Raw genomic sequence first — 25,717 nt, forward strand, 5'->3', positions numbered from 1 at the left:
GATGCGTGAGGAGCAGATAAGGCGTGTTTTTAAATGCTTATTAATCAAAAAGTGTCATTTTAACAAGACAAAACCTCTTTCTGGAGACGTCACGTATTGCCGTTTCACTTAAACACGCTCAATCACGCGCTGAAGCTGTCGTAAATCAATAGAGTTGTATGCCGCAAAATATGCGTTTAAGCATATGCATTTGCGCTTGACCCTGTATTGTCTGTGTGGCGGCTGTAAAGATGTTAAGCATCCTGCCCGCCGGTTCCCTCAGGACTGACCCGACTCAGCAGAAAACACGGTTGCAGCGGCGCTTAGCGTGGCCATCAATCACGCCGCAACACGACTAACTCACTTTCACCATGATGTATGTGGTGAGTCACCGATTCCAGTTAATCAAGTCATTACCCGCAGGCCCGCGAGCAACCTCAGCTGCTCCGCTGCACAACCTCACGGCGCTGTACAAATGCATTGATTTTTTTTTTTTTGGACTATATATAGTGTAATATTTTGCACCAAACTTTGCAATCTCACTTCTGCAGAAAGAATAATTGCACTATTGAATACATGAATAATACTGGATAAATCTGCAATTCAGATAATACAAAACACTACAAAAGCTGCTCCTTATTGCCATTTATCAAGATGCATGCGTGCATGCTGCATTTGAATGCATTAACAAAAGGCAACATTTCCAGGGAATCAGGACCTGAAGCTAAACTGCCAATGGCCGGTGACTTGAGAAAATGTAAAAACACTTCAGAAAATGTGTTCATAACATTTTTCCCCCAGCCATAAAACTGTATGTACATTGTTTAAAAAAAACTAAACGGAACAGAACAGAACAAATTGTGGAAACACATGTAACTAATTAATTATTAATTAAATAATAATAATAACAACAATAATAATTAATAATACATTATTTACTATTATTTAATCAAATTATAAGAACAAACCAGAAATATCACTATAATATTACTGAACTACAAAATATTATTATTAACAACAACAACAACAACAACAACAATAATAATAATAATAATATTTAATGTATATTAATACTAATATTATCTTTAGTGGTAGAATTTTTTATAAATATTGTATGTGCATTATTTCATTTTAAAAATGAAAACATCTAATTGCATTTTTTCTAATTAAATAATTAATTAATTATGAATCAAATTATTTAAAAAACTTCTATTAAAAACTTTTATTAAAAACAATCACTAATACTATTGAATAGTAAAGTATTTAATAATAATAATTTATTATTTATAATAATTTATATTATGTATAATTTATATAAATATTATATTATATTTTACATTAAATATTCATATAAATATTATTATTATTATTTATATAACAACAGTAAAATTACTTTCTTTAACGTTTAAACAATAGAGCTTTTAATTTGGCAGAAGACTGCATTCTTTTGAAATGCTTCTCTTTTGTTGACAACAGATTTAGAAACTCATTCTCATTAAAAACTTGGGAAGATGTCTGGAGCTTATTGCATTTTCAAATGCATGTTATAAGCAACTGAAACTCTTCATATAATTATAACGCTAAACCATAACGCATTCTCAGCCATTGCTCGAATGAATACAAAAAAATTACCAACCAACTGACCAATTTTTACTCACATTTGGCGCTTGGTGAGTGTTAATTTTACGCCCTGCAGGGAATGCATGAACTGATATATCATGAAAGCAACATGATAAAAGCATCTGCCAAATGCATCCATGTAAACACAACATGCAATGTGCATTCGGACGCCACTGTCTGCCAAGGTCGCCGTGCACGAGTTTGCATCCCGCATTTATAACCCATCGAGAACCCTCACGGCGTCCAGTAAAACGCACCGCAGAGACACCTGCTCGCATTTTAATTGAATACATGCATTGTTTTCCCTTTTAAATCAGGTGACTCGAGCTCGGGTTCATAATTCGCGCTCGCATTTCCATAGAGGTCTGTGAGAGCAGGCCCCAGGCCCCAGGCCCCTAACATAAAACAAATGACCAGCTCTCATGATAAATGGTTCTATTAGCAATCCAGATTGTTAAACTCAGATATAGTGGAGCCGAGGGGAGCGGCGGCCCATTTATTTTCCCCTCCTCACACAAATAGCTTGTTTTTTATGTGTAAATAACATATTAAAAGTCTGCATTAGCCGTGTTGTCTGATAGAGAGGAAAGCGTCGGGGATAAATAACGGCGGACAGGGGCGTAAAACACAGCGCTTTAATAGCGGCGTCTTCGCGGTGGGCTTGACTGAGGTGACAGCGGCTCCGCAGATTGTTGTAAACTCCACATTGACTGTAAAGCCGCTGAACGCAACCGTATATTAAAAGCAGCGACTCCGGGCTCCAGGGAATGTGATCCTGGGTTCAAGGACCTCGTCTCTCGGGCCCCGCGCTGCATATTCACTTATCAGAGTCTGCGGGCCGGGATAATAAAGCGGATTAAAGTGATAAGTAATTGCTCTGTCGCCGAGCGCTAGCAAACAGCTGAGGCTCGTTCCGCCGGTAAACTGGAGAGCATTTATTTGGAGATCGGATAGGATTTCATGAGAAAATTGCCAAACTTTCTGGTGAAGCTGGCTGAGGAAGTCATTGCTGGTTAAGCTAGTTAAGCTAGGGATAGTTAACCTGAAAATGAACGTTTCGCCATCATTTCGCCAAACATTTATGACTTAGTTTTTTCCAAGACTGATATAAATCAAACGACTTTGTACAGAAAACAATAAAACACTGAAACATTTTTCAAAATATCTTCTTTAGCGTTTAACAGAAGATAGAAGTATATTTTTTGTTTATATTTTGAATTGATTTTATTTTTATATTTTCTGCTTTCATGTGAATTTTGCTTAAATTTTTAGTAATTTAGATGTCATTTTTATTAATTTTGTTGTTTAAAAAAAACAAAATATGATTGTATAGTTTTTATTCATTTTTATTTCAGTTTTAGTTTATTTTAGTGCATCAAGTTAAACAAAATACAATTTTTCATAATTTTTTTTGTTTGTTATTTTTATGTCATTTTAAAAGTTTTTAGTAATTTTTCAAATACATTGTCATTTTAAGTAATTTTAGTCCTTATTTCAGTTATTTACCAAGGCTTCTGTATTTATTTATTTTCAATTTTAATTTTTTTTAATCTAATTTTTATTTTATTATTTTATTTTGTTATGTATTTTTATATATTTGTATTTAATTTAATTGTATCTTTTTTTAAATATATTTTGTTTTATTTGACATTTTTTATTTTTATTTTTTTATGTTATATTTTATTTCATTTATGAATATATTTATATAAAAATAAAAGCTAATTCACAATATTACTGAGTCTTTTATTTTATTTTATTTCAATTACTGAAAATACTTTTTTAATAGTTTAACTTTCAATTAATAATTCCAAACTGATTAAGCAGAGGTTAGACATACTGAAGAGCTCATCCCCCTTCTTTTTGTTTTTACAAAAATAAATAATTTAAAACTAATTTTTAAATGTCTCTAAATCTGAAATTTAATCTTACAAAAAAAAAAATGATTTAGTGAGGTCACTCCTGTCTGTTTCTCACATGTGCTTCCTCTAGAGTTTCAAAAATATAATTCTGGGTTTTTTTTTGAGTCGTTACACACACTTAAAGAAAGCATATTTTCAGTAAAACGTGTCCTCAGTCACATCTGAAGTGTTTTCGTTCACAAATACAGAGGAGCTTCTAACAGCACGCTGCGGCAGGCCTCATTAAAAGTGGTTTTAATTAGTTTCAGCTCTGATTCGAAGCCCTCAGCCGTTCTGATCTGGGGTCTGCTGTGGTTTTCTGCTAAAAACTGCTCAAGTAAAAACTACCTGTTAGTTTGTGTTCAATATTCATCCGCCTGGAGGCTCTCAGAACAAACAATGTTCACACTGCAATCACAAACGTCCCCATTTCATGCCATTCTTTGATACACAATTAATGACTGTTTGAAATAATGGCAGGCCACCAAAGTCTTTCATGAATCAGAAAGCAGAATCACCATTTCAAAGGTCTCAGACGGGCCGCCGTCCACCGCTGCGACCGCTGCCTTCACTAATTCATAACAGTTATACTCTGGAGGTAAGAACAAGCTCCTTCGGCCTCATTATAGACAACTTTTATCATGGGTCCACAGACATGTTTTAAACATGCTCGGTCTCGTCTGCTGTCACACACTTTCCTCTCTGGACGGGGTTTGATGACCCCAAAGCACACACTGAGATGCTGAAAGTTTGCATCCACCACAGACGAGTGTGAAAAGTGCATGAATATGGAGAGCATTCAGGACTATAGTATATAATCAGAGTACCGTATGAATAGAGATCTTTGTAATATCTCAGTTGTTTCTCTTGTACTGCAATGAGATTAACAGAGAACAAGTTGAATTGCTTCCTGTTGAAACAGGACATCGAGGCCAGTGTTCATTAATTTTTTGAATTAGCTTTTATTTTTATATAAACACATTCAGTTTAAATAAAATAAAATATAATATGAAAAAATGACAAATTTAAATAAAAAACAAAATAAAATATAAATTAAAATAAGATATAATAATATATATAATTAAATTAAATAATTAAATAAAAAAAATAAAAAAAATTAAATTAAATAAAAAAAATATAAATATATATATAAATAAATTAAATAAAAAAATATAATAATCATGAAAAATTCTAATTTGATAGAAATGTAATTTTAGGCAATTTTAGCAATTCTAGTTGTTTTTATATTTTATATACATTTTAAATGAATATTGAAATGAAAATTTATTTCATTTCAATATTCAATATTTAATTTCATTTAAATTTTATTAAATTTAAATTTATATATAATGAAAATAATAAATATATAATTTATAATATTTATTATACAGTATTTGTTTTGTCATTTTTATTCAAGTTCAAGTTTAAAAAACAAAAAATTACTATATACTGTAGCATTAATTATTATTTTTTATCTCAGTTTTAGTAATTTTATTCCTTCAACTTCAACTTATTAATTTTACCTAGTTGTCAAGGCAACATTTAATTTTTTTCTTTTGTTTTTCTAAATGAAGTTTTTAATGTAAAATGTAATTTTTCAACAGCCAAATGTAGTTAGTGAGGTCTCTTATTGTTTTTCTTATTGTTGAAGTTATAGTGATATTTTATTTTATTTCAGCTTTACTTTAATTACTTTTTTAAATTATTACTATTTTTAATAGCTTAAGATTTAGTTAACAATAACAACACCGATTAATATTGAAGGGCTCATTCTTTAAAAAAAAAAAAAAAAAACTATTAATATTTCAAAATAATATTTAATTTTGTCTATCTACTAAAATGTAATTTTACAATAGCCAAGCGTAGAATTAACGAGGTCTTTTATATTGTTTATAGCTAGAACAAATCCATCATTCCTCATGAGCAATGAAAGAGAAACCTCTGCAATAAAATCTCTGTCTGATCCCATCAATGCTGCTACTTAGGTCGATCAAACGAAGTCAGGATCTCAAATTCACTTTCACTTCAGTCTCAGCAATAATTTCCCCCGCAGTTCAAGAAGAACGAGTGAAAATCACACTCTATAAATGATGCCGTTCGACTGTCTTGTTGCCACTGTGTGGCCTATTTTTCCGCTTCTTTCTTCAACAAACCATGGATTTTTCTTCCCTTTACAATGGCAGGCCACCAAATTCCTTCATCAATCTAAAAAAAAATCCCTAAAATCCACCAGAGGTATTTCCATTTCAAAGGTGGACCTCGGCGCGTGTCGTCCGCCGCTGCCATTTTAACTAATTCATAACACTTATACTCCGGAGGAAGGAACAAGGTCTTTGGGCCTCATTATTCAGCGCTTTTATCGCTCTCCTAAAGACATGTTTTAAACATGCTTGCGCTCTTTCTATCCTTCCATCTGTAGTTCCTGATTAATCTCAGAGCAAACAGAGCGCTAAAAGCCCTGGGCTCATCCAATAGGCCGTGATTACGTGTCGTTGCACGAGGACGACTCGCGTGAGACGCGCCGCTCGCTCGCTATTAATGAACGTGAGTTTAGGATTCACATCAGGCCCGACGGAGCCTCACCTTTGACTCTTAGGGGCTTTCGGCCCAGCTTATCAGGGACGGCCGGCACCATAAGCGCCATATTTTATCTTTAAAATGCATATTTCATGGGCATATTCTCTTCCTCGGCTCACTGGAGTCTTTAAGCTCTCGGCTGGTGAGATAAATAACCCCAGAAAGACTCAAAACATCATCTGCTTTACATTAAACCTCATGTGCAACTCTTAAATCTCATTTACACTGCATGCAATGCAATTGGTCATGTGATATGCAAGAACCAATGAGGTTGGATGCACCAGATTTGAATATATGCATGCATGGATGGGATTTGAGACTGAAATGCAAAGTAATAGGAAGTGAAAGCGAGTTGTTTCGGGAAGGAACGGACAGGTTTGTACCTCTGGCCAGTGATGATAGGGAAGGTTTTTTGGGTAGCTCGCTGAAGCTGTTTCCATCCAGAGCGGACGTCTTACAGTCCTTCTTCTCTGCGCCGCTGGGAACGCTGGCCTCCATTTTGATGTATTCTACAAGAGAGAGACAGAGATGTCATCTAAAATATCCATGCAGATGTATTAATAAGGTAAAGCAAAGAAATAAAATAAAAAAGAACACATTATGTAAAATTAAATGAACTGAAACATAAAATGAAATATAAAAAATAAATAATAAAAAACTATATAAAATGAAATGAAATAAATCTGAAAATAAAAATAAAATAAATAATAAATAATTAAATAAATAAATATACATAAAAAAATAATAATACATAACATATATAAAATTATAACATTTAATTCAATTAAATATTAAAAATATTAAATGATTAAATATAAATATTAAAATGAAATAAATATAAACTATAAAAACAAAATACAATTTAAATAAAATGAAAAAATATGTATACAGTTATACCTGCACTCACTCACATTAACACATCCCTTCACACTGGTGTTTTTCCCTCAGCATCTAGACAGGCTCATATAACCCCACTACTTAAGAAACCCACCCTTAACCCATCTCTAACCGGTTTCCCTTCTTCCTTTCATTACAAAAACCCTTGAACGAGTTGTGTTCTACCAAGTCTCTGCCTTTGTCACACAGAACAACCTCCTGGACAGTAACCAGTCTGGTTTCAGAAGTGGACATTCAACCGAGACTGCCTTGCTCTCAGTTGTTGGAGCCCTAAGACTGGCAAGAGCAGATTCCAAATCTTCAATACTTGTCTTGCTGGATCAGTCCACTGCTTTTGACAAAATTAACCACCAGATTCTCCTGTCAACCCTATTGGCAAAGGGCATCTCAGGAACTGCACTCCAGTGGTTTGAGTCTGACTTATCAGATAGGTCCTTCAAGGTCTCTTGGAGAGGTGAGGTGTCCAAGTCGCAACATCTAGCTACTGGGGTGCCTCAGGGCTCAGTTCTTGGACCACTTCTCTTCTCTGTCTACATGGCATCACAAGGTTCTGTCATTCAGAAACATGGCTTTTCACATTACTGCTGTGATGATGACACTCAACTCTACCTCTCATTCCATCCTGATGATCCGATGATAGCTGCTCACATTTCAGTTTGTCTAACAGACATTTCTTGCTAGATGAAGGACCATCACCTTCAACTCAACCTTGCCGAGACAGAACTGCTTGTGGTTCCATCAAACCCATCATTTCGTCACAATTCCACCATCCAGTTAGGCACATCAACTATAACACCTTCAAAAACAGCCAGAAACCTTGGAGTTGTGATTGTTGATCAGCTGAATTTCTCAGACCACATTGCTAAAACTGCCCGGTCTTGCAGATTTGCTTTATACAACATTAGGAAGATCAGGCCCTTTCTTTCGGAACATGCTTCACAACTCTTTGTTCAAGCTCTTGTTCTGTCCAGGCTGTACTATTGCAATGCTCTCTTGGCAGTTCTATCAAACCTTTACAATTAATCCAGAACGCGGCAGCAAGATTAATCTTTAATGAGCCGAAAAGAACGCACGTCACACCTCTGTTCATCAATTTGCACTGGCTACCAATAGCTGCTCGCATAAAATTCAAGGCATTAATGTTTGTTGTTCTGCACTCCTTTACCTAAATTCATTACTTCAGACTTATGTGCGTCTAGAAGCTTGCATTCTGCAAATGAAAGTCGCTTTATTGTGCCATCCCAATGAGGCACAAAATCCCTTTCACAGACTTTTAAATGAAATGTTTCCTCCTGGTGGGCAGTGCCTTAGCCATCTTGTCATAACACTTGTATATTGCTCTTTTGTTATTTTTATTGCTTCTATTGTCCTCATTTGTAAATCGCTTTGGATAAAAGCGTCTGCTAAATAACTAAATGTAACGTAATGTAATATATATATATATATATATATATATATACACACACACACATATATATATATAGTAATTTCAGAAAATACATAGTAATTTCAGAAAATACAAAAAATTTAATGAAATAAAATGTATATCAAAATAAATAAAAAGTAAAATATAAAAAACTAAATAAAATATAAAATGAAAAAAAAAACCAAATACAAATAAAATTACAAAGATGAAAAAATATATAATAAAACATAATAAATACATGAACCTATATTAAAAAAAATATGAAAATATTTTAACAATCAAATATAAAACAATATGAAATATATAACATAATATAACAAACATATATAACATTAACATAAAATATTGAAAATAATAACAGCTAGGTGGTTGCCAGGGCGTTGCTATGCTTTTGCTAGGGTGTTCTGATTGGTTGTCCAACATAAAATCTGATATTCTGATCCCTTTATAAAAATATTTTTTGAAACACTGCAAGATGACACACACTGAACTTTAATACTTAGTGTTGATTTAAACTAACCTCTAATACTAACTATGATCAATACTAACAGTGCTTGACCACAAATAAATTACTACTAATAAACAAACCTGCGTACAATCGACCTAACGTTTATGAAATCCTGCTTATGAAAGCAGGACTCAGTGCTGCATCACGGCATGTTATTGAAATGGCTGGAGTGAGCAGAAGCAGATTCATTTAGTCACTCGACCGTCTCGTTTCTTGCGGTTTTTAAGGCAAGGTAAGCCGATTAGCGGAGGAACACACGAGTGAGCCCGAGTGAGTGAGTGGCATCTGTTTCCACTTTCCTTCGCCAACAGCGATGCTCCATACGGCCGCGGGCAAGTCCAAAATCACTTCTTTAACTCATGCTCTTATCATGAACAGTTCATCAGTGCATTGCGTTGACTTAAAACATCTTGGCGTTCATTTCCCGCTGACGTCATCGTTCCCTCATAGTTTTTAAGGCTACAAATTTTACAGGCCCAAAACAGGGTGTAACGCTGGCGTCAGGATGATGAAGACGCTCCATAAATCCCGTAAGCCTTTTATCTGACCCTACATTCACCTTTACATTCATCCTGCACTGAAATCACAGCGTCAGTCTTTACAAGCGGCGGATCTGGCCTCTGAATATTCCTCGTGCTGGCAGTCAGCTTAAACTCATGCTGTGGCCTAAATCTTACATCACTTTATGACCTTAATTTACATCATTGTAACGGTACATACTAGTGGTCAAAAGTCTGAAATACTTAACTTTTAATGTTTTTGAAAGAATAATGAGCAGAAATGTCAGCATATTAGACTGATTTCTGAAGGATCATGTGACACTGAAGACTGGAGTAATGATGCTGAAAATTCAGCTTTGATCACAGAAATAAATTACACTTGAACAGATATTCACAGAGAAAACAGATAATTTGAATTGTAATAATATTTCACAACATTTCAGGCTTTTATTGTATTTCTTGATCAAATAATGCAGCCTTGGTGAGCATAAAGGTCTTCTTTCAAAAAAAATAAAAATAAATATATATATATATATATATAAAAAAATGAATTTATTCCAAATTTGACAGTAATGCATATATCATGTTATAGCTATTATTGCTGTAAATTGAACAAAAAAGGTTTATTTGGTTCATGATTTGATTTCATATTTATGAATAATTCAATTATTAAATTAACTTTGGTTTATTTATTTACCCCTAAGCTTGATAAACTCCAAATTAATTATTTAATAAAACCTTTAAATGACAAAATTATGGAATGATTATATAAAATAAATTATAATTATATTTAATATTTTAAATAAAAATAAATTATTCAATTAATATAAGTTGAATAATTTAATTAAAGTAAATAAGTAATTATTCTCATGTTATATTTATTAATAATTATTCAATTAACTTTTTGATAAACCAGTCATTTAAATACTTAAGACACTGTTTCATTTGATAAATTCTCCTTTATTGAAAAATTATTGAATTATTAAATGATGTAATTATATTAATTAAAAATACCACCAATTATATGTACTATTTAAATGACTAAATTGTGATTAATTAAACTAATTAAATTAAATGTGACTAATTATTAATATTTTATATTTACAAATATTCAATTACTCGATTTACTTATTTAATTCTTTTATAAATCAGTCATTTAAATACATAAGAAAGAAAATGAATTATTATTATTATTATTTTTTAGAAGTTGATGCAATACAAAATATCAGATGATTCAAATCAAATGAACCAATCAGTCAGACATTAACACAAAAACAGCTTCACATTAAAAACACTCAATTCAAAATGAATCACTCAAACAGTCAAAATAACATTAAAATAGAATCAGAATCATGAATTCAGTAAAACAGTGCCAAATAAACACTCCTCAAAAACTTTGACTTATTTGTGTTGCACTGTGTATTTTCACACTATTCAATGTTCTTTCACATTAATAATGTAAATGTTTATCTAAGTCACATGGTATACTCAATTGAATTGCTCAGCTCCAGTGCACACTCAACAGACAGCAGCAGATGTGATCTATCTAGTGTACAGTGCTGTATGTCTTTGTCCTTGCGGTTTGACAGAAATCAGTGAAAGACGAACACCTCGTCAGAGATCTCGAGAGATCCGGTGCGTGTGATGGGATAACACCGGTGTCAAAGACCAAACGCACAGATGGCTATGAAAGCTACCGCCAACATCACAAGACTCGTATTATTTACAGTCCTCCATCAAACTCTGCATTAACAACGAAAGCGGACAGTCAGTTTTACTTGACCTTTTGACCTCCAAAAATCAACATCACGGTATAACAGCACTGAGAATAAGAATACATAATCACAGAATAACTATTTAATTATTATTATATACAAATTACTTTTTATTTATTTATTTTTTTGAGAATTAGAACAAATAATAACAGAATAAAAGCTATTTTAATTCAATTATTTAATACGTTAAACGTAATTATTATTAATATTATGTATCAATGATTTAAGATATTTTTTATAATACTTCATTTTTAATATATACAATGAATAATTTTTATAAATAAATAAATATAAAAAGTGTAAAATAAAATAAAACCAGTCAAAAAGCGATAATAAATAATAACTACAAGTTATGTATATATTTTTTTAGATTTTTAATTCAGTTGTTTAATTTATTAAAGACATAATTATTATTAATATTATATATCAATTATTTAACATTTTCATAATACTTCATTTTTAATATATACTATGAATAATTTTATAAATAAATACAAAATAAATAGCGAAAAATCAAATAAAACCGACACATGGCTGATAAAAGCGATATTAAAATATAATTTCAATGTACTATGAGAGAGAAATATGATACAAAACTTTAAAACAGCATGACCGTGGCTATTTTCACTGTAAATATGGTGACTGATTCCTGGAAAATATGTGAATATTTAACAAGTATTACAGCGTTTCAGATTGGCTGCACATTTTGAAATACACATCAGAAAGCAAAGATGTTTAATAAATAAAGATGTTTCTTAAAGTACAACAAATGAGAGCTGGAAAATGATCCAGAACAGGCCAAATTTTGCCAAATCTCATCAGACCAGAAACTGGTTTCTCCATTCACAACAGGCCACAAAGCACTTATCACTCTCAAAATCAATTGTTTCTGTATAAATGAATGAAAAAAAAACTTTTGAGGAAAAACGTCATTATGAAAACGCAGTCGGGTCGTCTGGTTTGGTGCGGTGTTTGTGAGATTGAACAGGTGCGAGCGGCGTATCATTCACGACCAGCCAGAGCTCATTACCACCAATCAGTGGAGCAAACGAGCTCCCGCCTCATTAATTACAACCACTGAAATAACAGTTCTGACCTGAGATCAGTCGGATGGCTTTGTTAAAAGCTTTTGTTTAGGAGATGACGGTTAGTGAGAAAGTCTGTGATCCAGTGATTATCGCTTTAAACACTGCTGGGAATTTACCAAAAACCAATTATTACACAGTTCACTAACCTAAACTAAAAATAATAATAATAAAAAAACAATTATAATAAAAACAATTAAAAATCTAATTCAACAATTCATAAAATCTCAATAGTCACAGTCTCTGGATTTAATTATCTATACACATTCATATAGATAGATAGATAGATAGATAGATAGATAGATAGATAGATAGATAGATAGATAGATAGATAGATACTACACTGTACTGAATAATGATGATGATTATTACAATATAAATCATATAAAATAATTATAACATAATTATTGTTTTATATATTAAAATATAAATTATAAATATATATATATATATATATAAATTTGAAGATTAATAGCCAAATATTATTTAAATTATTAAATTATTTCAATTTCTTGAAATATTAAACATAATTTATATTAAATAATTAATAATATATTAAAATTACTCATGCTGAAAATTACTAATATTCAATTTTATTGACATTTATTTATTATATATGATCATTAAAAACAAACAAACAATGATTATTGAGATATACTTAATGTAGCTCAAAAATATTGAGATACATTAAGTATCCAGGTCCAGGCATTTCACTATTTATTTAGATTCTTAAATGATTACTTTCTTAAAATTATGATTACTCAAAATATTATATATAATTCAGATTAAATAATTATTTAATATAAATGATGTAATTATTATAATTAATCTTGAATTATTTTTTATAATTTTGAAAAACAAAATAAATTATTAAATTAGAAAACATCAACAAAAATAAATATTAAGATATTTATATTCATTATTAATTATTTAATAATAAATGATAATTAAATATTAAGAATAAATAAATAAATAAATAATATACATGTAGACAGACACACACACACATATATATATATATATATATATATATATATAAAGGATAAATAAAAAAGTAGAAAATGATTTTACATGTTTTAAGGAAAAACAAACAAACAAATAAATAGATAGATAAATAAATAAATAATATACATGTAGACAGACACACACACACACACACACACACACACACATACACATATATATGAAAAATTGATAAATAAAAAAGTAGAAAATAATTTTACGTGTTTTAAGAAAAAACTAACAAATAAATAGATAAATAAATAAATACTTAAATAACTAAATAAATATTGAGATTAAGTATCATCCATTCTTTTAACTCAGCTCTAAACAATCAAACTACTTCTCAAACAAAACAAAACCATTAAGAAATGGAAATTAGCTATTGTAATGCGTAACGCCGGTGAACAAGCATCATTTCCATTTGTAACGAGCCTGTGATGCCCAGCAGGATCTCCACTGGTGTCTTCAGAGACACAAACAGCCCTTCAACGACCATCAGAGCCTCAATACAGGCTTCAGCCAAAGATCATCAACAACTTCCCCCTCGAGACTCTCTGAGCTCAGATCAACCACGTGTTTGCTTCAGCCGCTGATTCTTCAGCCCAACTTCACATCCATTATTTGATGACTTCTGCTTCTCTGAAAGAGGTCAGTGTGTCTAGTGTGTTTCAGATGAAGCGGTTTCTCATTCACAGGTGGGCAGCTATTGCTAGTGAGGTCACATGTGTAGCAGGTCATTTCCTGTGTGAACACACACCATAAATCCAGCTGTTTGCTATCAAACCCTTGCCTGTCCTCCAGCCTCATGTTCTCAGAGTGAAACTGCGCTCAGATTGCGTCTGGATTACCGTAATTATGAAACGACAGCTTACAGCAGCGTTTAAAACGCCAAAGAGGATCCGTGTGTCGCTTTGCTGCTCGTGACAGAAAAATCCTTTATTATTACATGAATGTAACTCTATATTCTCCTGCAGAAACACACAGGGCTGTTATAAAGCCTACCGTACAGAAATGCAGAGGGGAAACTGTTGCTGACAGCTGCCAACATGTTAAATTACTGTCATTAACTAATGCCATGTTAAATTACCTCACAATGCTGTAAAAATCATTGTGATTTTAACAGTAAAAGATTGTAAAAAATACTCTGGTAAAAACCTGTTTAAGTTCCTTTATGCTACAGTCAAAAACTAATAGATCTGGACAATTTCAGGTAATTTTACAACAAAATACTCTTAAATGTAATTTTTTTTAGTTTTAAACCTCAACTTGTGGAAAAGCTTTAATTTAAATATATGTATTTCAACAAATAGTTAAAATAATATTTAATTTAATTTAATTTAATATGTATATATACATACAGTACACACACACACACACACATTGAGTCCCTATGATCGATTACTAAATCGATTGCTTCTGTCTGTCGTGCTGCTGATTGGTTTGCGATTGTAGCTCCGTGTAGCTTCGCTTTTCTGTTGAATCTCTATCTTACTTTCACTCTCTGTTGTTTAAAGTGATAATATATAACTTAATTCCCACCATATTTCTGGTATTATCTATCAAACTAATTTGATCGTTTGCTTTTTAAAACCGCGCGTTAGCATTCGTTAGCTTGTCACTCGCGGTTCCATTCGTGTTTGTATTCGCGCCTATTATTGTTTTTTCTCGCTCCGTTTTTCACGCGTTCATCAAACAACAGTAGCAAGCGAATCATTCTTCAATCACGGTGAGTAATGGCTTCTCCTGCTATTGTTGTTTGCACTGTTTGTCACATGTACAGTTTCTCTCTCTCTGTCGGCGATGAGGGATTCACATGTGATAAATGCAGGGAAATAGTTAGGCTGACAGAGAAGATTTCAGAATTAGAGACACGTATCCAAACTTTAGTTGAGGACAGTAAGAATGTGAGGGCTGTAGATACGGCTTTGGATGTGACTAGCTCAGGGAGTCCTGTACATTGTTCGGTTCCGGCACTAGAGCCCATGTAGCAGGGCAACTGGGTGACTGTGAGGCGGCCTAGTCGCGGGTCAAAACACCGCTTTTCTGTTCCGATCAGAACATCAAACAGGTTCTCCCCACTCAGTGACGCACCCACTGAGAAACCTGATGAAATTGCTCTGGTTATTGGCGATTCTATTGTACGGAAAGTGAAAATAGAGACACCAGCCACCATAGTCCAATGTTTACCGGGAGCCAGAGCGCCTGACATCTTTAAATTTAAAAGTGCTGGCTAATGCTAAATGTAAATTCAGTAAGATTGTTATTCACGTCGGTGCTAATGATGTTCGACTTCGCCAGTCGGAGATCACTAAAAATAATGTTAAAGAGGTCTGTGAACTTGCAAGTATGATGTCAGACACTGTAATATGCTCTGGTCCGCTCCCTGCTTACCGGGGTGATGAGATACATAGCAGACTGTCGTCACTCAGTGGCTGGATGTCTAAGTGGTGCCTGCAGAATAACATAGGTTTCACAGACAATTGGAAGAATTTTTGGAGCACACCTGACCTGTTGAAAAGAGCAGTACCTGGCGTGGTGCTGCTCTTCTCTCTAGAAATATGGCACATAGTCTTAGACTTCGTACTTGACTAACTGGGGCCCAGGTCAGGAAGCAGACAGACTGGCTAAACCGACCGTCTGCTAGCCGCCTCACATCACAGAAGTCAGTTAATTCTCAGTGCTGGGTAATAATAATGGTGCTTCATATTTACATTTACATGTATGCATTTAGCAGACGCTTTTATCCAAAGCGACTTACATTGCATTCAAGTTACAGTTTTACATTTTATCAGCTCTATCAGCTATAACGCTATCCAAAGAAACAAGTGTTAATGATAAATCCCCTGTGATGTTTGTACTGGCTACTGTATACAGGCCACCAGGGCACCATACAGACTTTATTAAAGAATTTGCTGATTTTCTATCTGAGGTAGTGCTGGCTGCAGATAAAGTCCTAATTGCTGGTGATTTTAATATCCATGTTGATAATGAAAGAGATTCGTTGGGATCAGCATTTATAGACATTCTAAACTCCATTGGTCTTAAACAACACGTTTCAGGACCTACTCATTGTCAAAATCATACTCTAGATTTAATACTTTCATATGGAATTGATGTCAGTGGCGTTGAAATATTGCAGCAGAGCGATGATATCTCAGATCATTATCTAGTTTTGTGTATATTCCATATAGCTAAAGCTGTAAAGCCAACTCCTTGTTACAAATATGATAGAACCATCACTTTTACCACAAAAGACTACTTTATAAATAATATTCCTGACTTATCTCAATTCCTCAGCATATCCAATAGCTCAGAACAACTTGATGATGTAACAGAAACTATTGACTCTCACTTTTCTAGCACTTTAGATACAGTTGCTCCTTTATGCTTAAGGAAGATTAAGGAAAAGAGTCCAACACCGTGGTATAATGAGCACACTCAGGCCCTAAAGAGAGCAACCCGGAAAATGGAGCACAGCTGGAGAAAAACAAAATTAGAGGTATTTCGTATTGCTTGGCGGGAAAGTAGGTGGGGAAGGCGGAAGCGGGACCAACACTGCGGGGAACGCTGGCGAAGGCTCCCTCACGAAAGAGAGCCTTCCGGGAGCGAAGTACACGCACTGAAAGACGCTCACAATGCGGGAACCGACTCTGCGTGACTTGTTCCCAAGCAGACCACACACAGATCGTGAGTATCCCCCGCAGTAATGTAGCGTCTGCAAGGGGGGAACACACGGTCTGAAATGTGATCTGCTGTCGTCCGTGTGCTTCAACTTCTGAGCACTCTTAGACATGTTTAATGTGGAGCTTATAATGTGTTAAAAGGGACAAACAACACTAAACAAGACTCACAACATGCAAAGACACACAGACAGACAGAGAGGCGGTTGCTGAATGACAAAACGCAAACGCCGGCTCCTCCGCACGTGCTTTTATGCTGCGGGGACGTCACCCGCCTATGACGTCTCGCCCTTCCATTGGACAGATTACACACGTGGTTCAGAGCGCGGTCACGATGAAGGTGTTCCCCTAGCGTTTTCGATGCAGCTCGAGTTCCTGGAAGGGAACTATTATAGCATCTCAAAATAATATTGCAACATTAGTATGAGCTGATCACAGCGCAATGCATGTAGGAGCTTTAGGAAAGATTTGAGTTTTTTTGCATGGCATGAAAACACTTAAAAGTACAAAAACCTTTTATTCATCTTGAGCACAAGATGAAGAAACATTCATCCCTACATAATTAGTGGAGATGTATCTTAAAAACAACACAGACGAACACATCAAACACATTCAGTGTGCAACTTCAGTCTGAGAAACTACAAGAGAGAGGAAAAACAGCATCTTATTCCTAGAAGTGAATCCATCAGGACGGGTGGGATTTGAAGGAGAGAGACGTCCAGAGAAACGAATGTTTCTATGCTGCAGGTGCGGGGAGTTTCAGGAGAGCCGTTTGGCTCCTCACACTGATTTACTCACCGAACCCCTGCTGAATAGTTACAGCACAGCCGTCCCACAAACAAATGACTCTGACAGACCCTGAAAGGTCACAGAGCCAAATTCCACATCCCTCGCTAGCGTTCAACCGCCGCAATCCTTCAGACGCTGGGCTGAAGTGTGTTTCCTTAGCTTCATGGATCTTACAAGCACACACACACACAGAGCTGAACTCCACACTTCATCACAGACACGGAAAGATCTCAAACTTATCAGTTAAGAAGGAAGATTCCTAAAAGAAAAACATTTTTCATCGCTCAGGAGACTTTAAGGAGTTTGCACTTGTCAAGAATCAACTTAAAAAAAAACACTTACATGGGTCAAAAGGAAACAAATAACAAGAGTGCACAGCAGACTAGATCATTTCTGATGAGAAATGTTCATTTTGAGATTTCTGATTGTCTGATTCTATACTTTGGCTTCTTGGCAAATTTGAGCACAGTTTGAGACATTTTGAGATCTCTTGTAAAACTCGATCCCAACCTTATTTGAAGTACTGCTTTATTAACGTAAAAACAAATAAGTATAATACCATGTATAATTACATAAATAAATATAAAAAATATCCAATAAATAATTAAATGTTTTTTTAAATTATTAAAAATATATTATGTTATTATTTAATTTAAATATTTATTTTTTATATATAATTAAATATATAACAGTGCATGTGTGTGTATATATATATATATATATATATATACACATATAAAATCATCAATTGATTAAAATGTGCATGTACAATATATATATATATATACAGTGCCTTGCAAAAGTATTCATACCCCTAGTCCACAGCATTGAGAACCTCATTCTGGGCAGAAGGTTTACCTTCCGACAGGACAATGACCCTATGCACACAGTAAGAGTCAATTATAAACAACTCTGTGAATGTCCTTGAGTGGCCCAGCCACAACCTGGGATAGAACCCAATCAAATATTTCCGGAAAAATCTGGAAAATGTGCATCTGCCCTCATCCAACCTGACAGAGCTTGAGAGGTGAAGAGGTGAGGAGAAGAATGGCAGATAATTGCCATATGCTGATGAGCAAAGCTTGTTGCCACATTTATGTTCAAACAACATGTAAAAGTGAATTTTGCATCCAATGACCCCTTTAACGCATCCCGTTTAAAGACTTTTGACCTCAACCACCTTCCATAGTCTCACAGCTAAAGCTGTTTCAGTGAGTTTAGGCGATAGTGGAGCCCTGCGGCTCAGATCACCCCCTGCTGCTAAGTGCAATATCCTGTGGACGATCTCCATCAGTGCAGGCGATGCCGAACAGATGTTGCGATTGCAGCCCCCGCCGAAGTTCAGGGCAGGAAGATTCCTCCCGTCTCCCCGTATCAGCCGTCAAAGCCATAACATCTTGCATGTGCCACCGCCGCAGAACCCATCACGGGGGTTTTAACAGCATGCTTTGATCCGCCGGCCAAATGGTGTTTTTAAGAGACACTAGTGCTTTGACACCAGGACTGTAATGTAAACGTCCTCACTGTTGTTATTGAACGGCAAGGAGCCTCTTCTACCGTCCGCCAGGGGGGTTCAAACATTTACACGGGTGGTTATGTCAGCTTTTAGTGTTGAGACAGCAGTGGCTTTCTGTAAAGAAAGCTGACAGGAGTTTACACACAACCTGAAATCCCATTTAAATGTGAAGAAGTAATATAATATAATCTAAAAATAAATAGTAATATACTAACAATTATTAAACTAATTATATATATATATATATATATATATATATATCATTTTATATATTTATAATTACATAATTTCTATATAAAAAAGGCAGCTGTTTTTGTTCATATATTAAATTATTATCATTAAAATATTTTGAAAATAGAACTATAATGTTATAAAATGATAGATTTTATAAAAGTATTATTATATATTATATAATATAATTATATTAAATATTATAACATTTAATTCATACACACACGTCTATATAACTATTTTTGTACATATATTATTAAATAAATGAACATATATATATAATAAATTTACATTTTAATATACATTAATAAAATACTAAATAAAAATTATACATTTTTATATTTTGTAAATATATTATAAAATAAATGAAGTAAAACATATATATTTAATATAAAATTACATTTAAATATAAAAATACAGTATATTTTGAAAATACTATTACTATAATAATACATTATTAAATATTAACATATTAATATAATTTATTTGAATATATATGATAAAATAATGTTAAATCCAAACTGCTTTCATCTTTAAATGCTTTCATCTTTTAAAGTACTTTTACTCGTTTATAAGTCACTCAATGGCCTAGGACCTAAATATATTGCTGATATGCTCACTGAATATAAACCAAACAGACCACTCAGATCATTAGGATCGAGTCAGTTAGAAATACCAAGGGTTCACACAAAACAAGGGGAGTCTGCTTTTAGCTATTATGCGGCCCGCAGCTGGAACCAGCTTCCAGAAGAGATCAGATGTGCTAAAACATTAGCCACATTTAAATCAAGACTCAAAACTCACCTGTTTAACTGTGCATTTGAATGAGCACTGTGCTATATGTCCGAACTGACTGCAATACATTTTATGTATAATCATTTTCTTTAAATTTATTTTAAATCATTTTAAAATTCCTTGTTTTTATTATTCTTATTTCCATGTTTTTATTGATTTTAATGTCTATTTCACTTTCTTTTATGTAAAGCACTTTGAATTACCACTGTGTATGAAATGTGCTATATAAATAAACTTGCCTTGCCTTGCCTTGCCTTGCCTTTAAATCTCTGAAGTATGCTATTACCCTACAAAACAGAAATGAGATTTCCCTAAAACAATTACTGGAGACTGAACTGAATGGAGAGCAAATGCTGAAGAACACACACACACACACAAACTCAAACACACACACACACACACACACACACACACACACACAGACAGAGAAAAAAATAAAAAAATAAAAATAAGATCTTGTATGCGACCTATTGACTTACTAGGGTTTGTATTTCGAGAAACGTCTGACAGAAAGTAGATCAACAATTCTAAAAAGTCTCTAAAAGCATGTTCATGTGGATACAGACCTGATCAAGAAGAAAACCCAGCAAACTTGAGCAGGTCTTGACCTCTAACCCTGTGACTGCAAAGTGTCATCGCGCAGACCAAACGGTGAGCAAACGTGCTCAAGTGCAAAGACAAATAAATCACAGAGCCCTGTCTGTTTTACAATAACTGAATCTCAATAATGTAAACATCTGTGCTGCGTGTCCGGAGCTGTTGAACATGTCTGAACCGGAGCTAGGCCACGAGCCAAACCATTGAGAAACCGCCAGGGATTTTCTGCTATCAGGCATTTGTCTGAAACATTTACGATTCTATCAGTGATGATGATCCGTGCGCATAAACCCACGGCTCTCCGCTGTCAGAAGTTCTTTAGGTATTAAAGGAGTATCATCCGGTTGCCGCATCCCTTCAGGAATTCATTAAGTCCCGAATCAAAGCCAGCCGAGAGGAGCTACGGATCCCCATCACGATTCATAGCGAGCCGAGCATCTCCTGCCCCAGCGGCCCGCCGATCTTTGATTTCAAAGCGTTTCGTGGCGAGTGATGGCCTTTCAGGAGACAGCGATGCTCTGATTTCATTCGGTGTAATTAGATGGTGCTTGATACGTGATTGTCTCTGCTTGATGAAGGCACGAATGCGGGATCTTTTTCCCAGGAGCTCTGAGTGGAGTCGTTGAATTAGTCCACTCTAATGCAGTTCTTGAGTGCAGCGGGAGGTTTGCAACACACTTTAATCTGAACACCAAAAGCTGAACATCAAGCCAAAGCTCGGATGCTTAGAGCTCATTCTGTAAAATGTCCACTGATGATAATTATGTATTGTGTATGAATTATGTATCTAAGTAGCAAGACAATAGCCAGTATATTATGTATAAATTATGATGCAATATATAATTTATATAATAAAATTACATAACATTTACTTTATATATATATATATATATATATATATATATAAATACGGGTTTAAAGTAAATAATTTCAAAGATAATATATATATTTAATAACTTGTTTATATATTTTTGTGTGTGTGTGTGTATAATTATGGTTTAGAATATTTATGATTAATTCAAATAAATATATACATAAAGAAATATTTGAGGTTATGCTGATGAAGAAAATAACATTTAGTTGACCAAATAAGGCCTGCCACTGAAATTATGATTATGGTGATTATGATAAAATTGTGAAATTGTCAACTATGCTACCTGTTAACTCAAACAGTTTGTCCGTAACATAGTTGACAATCTCACCAGCAGGGAAAACATCTTTTGTTTGTAATATAAAAATGGTGTTTAATGATTAAGTTTGATTAAGTTACACTGATACAATATGCCTCCCTGTACGATTCACCACAGAAAAACCCACAAGCCCACCGGCATAGAGCGCAAAAACCACAGAGGAAGCGCAGCATGACATGTGAACAACATCCACAGCAAGCCCAGAGCCCGGCGGCACAGACGCGGCCAATCAAAGCCAGCGATGTAGTTCACAAGAGCAGAGAAACTTCTCAACTCAACTCAATTTATAAAACAATTGCTATATATATGAAATATTTTTTGACACCAAAAGATGTGTGTCCAATCAAACTCAACAATATTTTCATCTGACACACAGAGAAAAGGCAAATCAGACTGATGTTGACCATGGACAGGTTGCATGATGGCCTCATCCTCAAAAACCACACAAGATCAAAGATAATACGACCCAGATGGCATTAGATACAGGTTAAATGTTCTACTACTGTCTCAGGTTTTGCTGGTCCTGTATAGTGGAGCAAAGCCACAAATAATTATGTTTCTTGAGAGTTTCGCCGCTAATTAGGAGACGGCAGTGATCAATCATGAAAACACATGATCACCTTCTAAACATTTAATGCCAGTGATTGGTTACGATGGTATATAGGGCAGCACCTTATGATCTGATTGGTTAAAACTGGGATGCCCGTTTGCACAGACACACTGCATCTAAAGGAATGGACAAAATCACATTCTTAAAAGTACACAATTTTAAGCTTGCACTAATGGTGCGATGCAATTAAGAAGAGACATTTACGCAGAGTGATTAAAACAAGCAGAAAGATTTCAAAAGGAAAGCAAATCGTCAGCAAATAACGTTTTGTTGACGGTCAAGCAGGTTCAACAATAAGAAGATAATAAAACTCCAGCACTATCTTTTGTCCGGTTTAAAACAACACACGTTTTCAGGGGTCAGCGGCTCTATTCATGCGCCACAATAGAGGGACTTCAGAGGAGCTCGACTTCCCCGGGATTTCTTGACCTATTGACAGCGGACTGACCTTATATACTCCTGTGAGAAAGGCTATTGTGCTCCGGAGTCAAGCAAGACAAACAAGAGGGGGAAAAAAAGAGTTCCCTGCGGCCTCAAAGAGTCTTAAGTCAATCCTGAGCAAAGCCCTTCAGAACGGGACGCTCTGAATGGTCATCAAACTCCAATCACTTTGAACCGGGTGTCACTTATGAGGTCTAAAAGCGTCCTATTCCAAAAGAAAGCGGTTTTTCTAAAACATGCATAAAAAAGCATAGAGTGCAGAGAGAAAAATTAAGATGCCTCACACAGGAAAATCCACCAAAGTGGCCTTTTTTAACCAATTCTTAATTACCCTAAATCATTAGGTTAAATTTGGAAATTGTCCTGAAATTCCTCCACAAATAGCCTGGAACTATGTGCACGGCTCCAGACATCTGGCACGTTTTAGTCACACGGAATAAAAACAGCTTTAAGCAATTCTTCCACAGTTTGTTCACCTGGAACCGACTGAGCTTTATTTGGCGTTAATTGGTGGCGATGTGTTGAGCGCTGAATGCCGACTCTCTCTCTCGCTCTTGTCTTAACTTCTGAATCGTCTCGGCGGGGAGTTTTACTCAGTTTCCATTCAGGCCTCTGGTATTTTCTGCTCCTCTGCTTTCGCACCATTCGCTTCATTAAATTCTTCTGCAGTGAGAAAGGGCTTGACGGACACTGAGAGAGCGGGACGTGTGAAAAAGGCTCCGGGGGAGATGAAAGAGGCCCCTGCGGCCCCGGGGCCCCGGTGACCGTCAGCTCGGCCGGACCTGAATAATCCTGAATGGGCCCGTCGTTCTTTCACATCCTTTATTCTGACTGCTAGAACTCTTCATTGCGCACAATGGCAAATGCACTAAAACTGTTTTCTCATGCTAATGGATGTGAACTCACTCCCACCAAATGCTTTTTGCTTTTTCCTACAGGATTTAAATGGGCCAATTAGAGCTTTTTTGGAGCTCGTTCTGGCTCCTCGTCTTCTATATCTAGTGAATTTTTTAACACACAACAAGTGCCGTAACGGCCGAGAGAGATCACAGAAATTGATTGTATTTCAGGAGGAAAAGCAAACAGTAAACAGAGAAAGAAAAAGAAAGTCTGAAGAGCAAACATCAGGTCTTTGGACTCTCAACAGCTCTCTGAACTTCTGTTTGCATTCATTAGCCTCTATTACACTGTTTACTTAAGCTAGTATCAATAAAGAAATAAAAGAGCATGGCTATTTTAATGCCTTTTTTTTTTTTTTTTTTACAAAATTGAACCAAGAAAATACACTTTTGGTGCAATGCACATATTTTCCCTCCACAAAGTTAAACTTTAAAACTTTAGAAGGAAATTAAATTGCACATGCACTAAGAAGACTGGACTATGAAATATTAAATGCACAAGCATTAATGAATAATCTAAGGCATGCAGACTCTTTCTAACACGCCTGGATGAGTAGATGTGTTTAGGACTGGTGCCTGGCACCTTCTGATCACATCTTCCCCCATATGGATCAAATTGCAGCAGAATGTTTGGGATTCCAGTGTCAGGAGTCAAACAAGAGTCGAAAAGCAACTCTATTCCATTCTACAGCTCGTATTTGTGATGCAACTTAACTCTTAAAGTAAGAGTTTTGTGTGCCAGAAAAAAAAAAAATGCAAAAGAGCAGATGGGATTTTCTTTCCATACGAGTCCATAAATAATAATAATATTAATAACAATAAAAGTATTTTAAAAGCGTTATTAACAGCGCAGCGTTCGTTAAACACGCATGTGGATTTATAACGAGTTCATCTGAATCACTTACCAGCTCTGAAGAGTGACTCAAACCTCCAAACTCGCGCAAACACGATCAAACTCTTTCTTCAACTTTCTGGCTCCAGAAAACAGAAGCGCGTCCCGCGAACATCCATCAAACCCGAGCGAAGAGTGCGCGGAAAGCGGCGGTTCTGAGCCGAGAACCGGGCGGAAAGTTCAGCGGACACTCTCGGATTCTTCTTCTAACTTTTACGGTCCATCACTGAGAGCGAACGAAGGCGGAATCATCGGAGAAGTTTGGGAAATAAAAACAACAGAAGAGTTTGTGAGCGCGACTGTTTGCGGTGAGACCCCCGGTGATCTGTTTTCAATGCTCTCTCTCTCTCTCTCTCTCTCTCTCTCTCTCTCTCTCTCTCTCTCTCTCTCTCATGGGTCGGGCTTCACCGAATGATCGCACTGACAAAAGTTACATCAAGTTTTTCTACAAGGTCATCCTGGAAAAGTCTATTACTGCATGGAAAGTTTTGCTATGAACTTTCTAAACACGCAAAAAAAAATAATATATATATATATATATTGTTAAAACTTAATAAAAAAATAAAGGAGAATTTAATTGAATTATTATTATTATTTATTGAATTATTAATTTATTTTATATTTCATATATAGGCTAATAGTGCTGAAAAGCAGGAAAACAGACCATCAATATCGATGCATTTCGTCCCAGATCTCACCGCTTAAATCAGCCTCATTCATCACTTTTAGCTGACTGTGGGTCTGTATTTCGAATAGAAAATGGAAATGGGGTCAAAACTAATTCATGTGAAGTTTACAGATAAAACAACA

General features: G+C 34.8%; 1 protein-coding gene across 2 annotated transcripts in view; it reads right to left on the reverse strand.

Annotated features, from left to right (window-relative positions):
* Positions 1-25,234, reverse strand: part of LOC306855090 (zinc finger protein GLI2-like) — a 93,175-nt gene extending 67,941 nt beyond the window's left edge. For both annotated transcript variants that reach the window (XM_079393539.1, XM_079393538.1), the window contains exons 1-2: positions 24,921-25,234; positions 6,458-6,583 (exon numbers count right to left, since the gene is read on the reverse strand). In XM_079393539.1, coding sequence (XP_079249665.1) covers positions 6,458-6,572 — 115 coding nt within the window. In that variant the 5' untranslated portion in view covers positions 6,573-6,583; positions 24,921-25,234. The remainder of the gene's footprint in view (positions 1-6,457; positions 6,584-24,920) is intronic.
* Between the last annotated feature and the right edge of the window lie 483 nt (positions 25,235-25,717).

The sequence above is a fragment of the Barbus barbus genome (genome assembly GCF_936440315.1).
Source record: "Barbus barbus genome assembly, chromosome: 35".
NCBI classification, from domain to species: domain Eukaryota; kingdom Metazoa; phylum Chordata; class Actinopteri; order Cypriniformes; family Cyprinidae; genus Barbus; species Barbus barbus.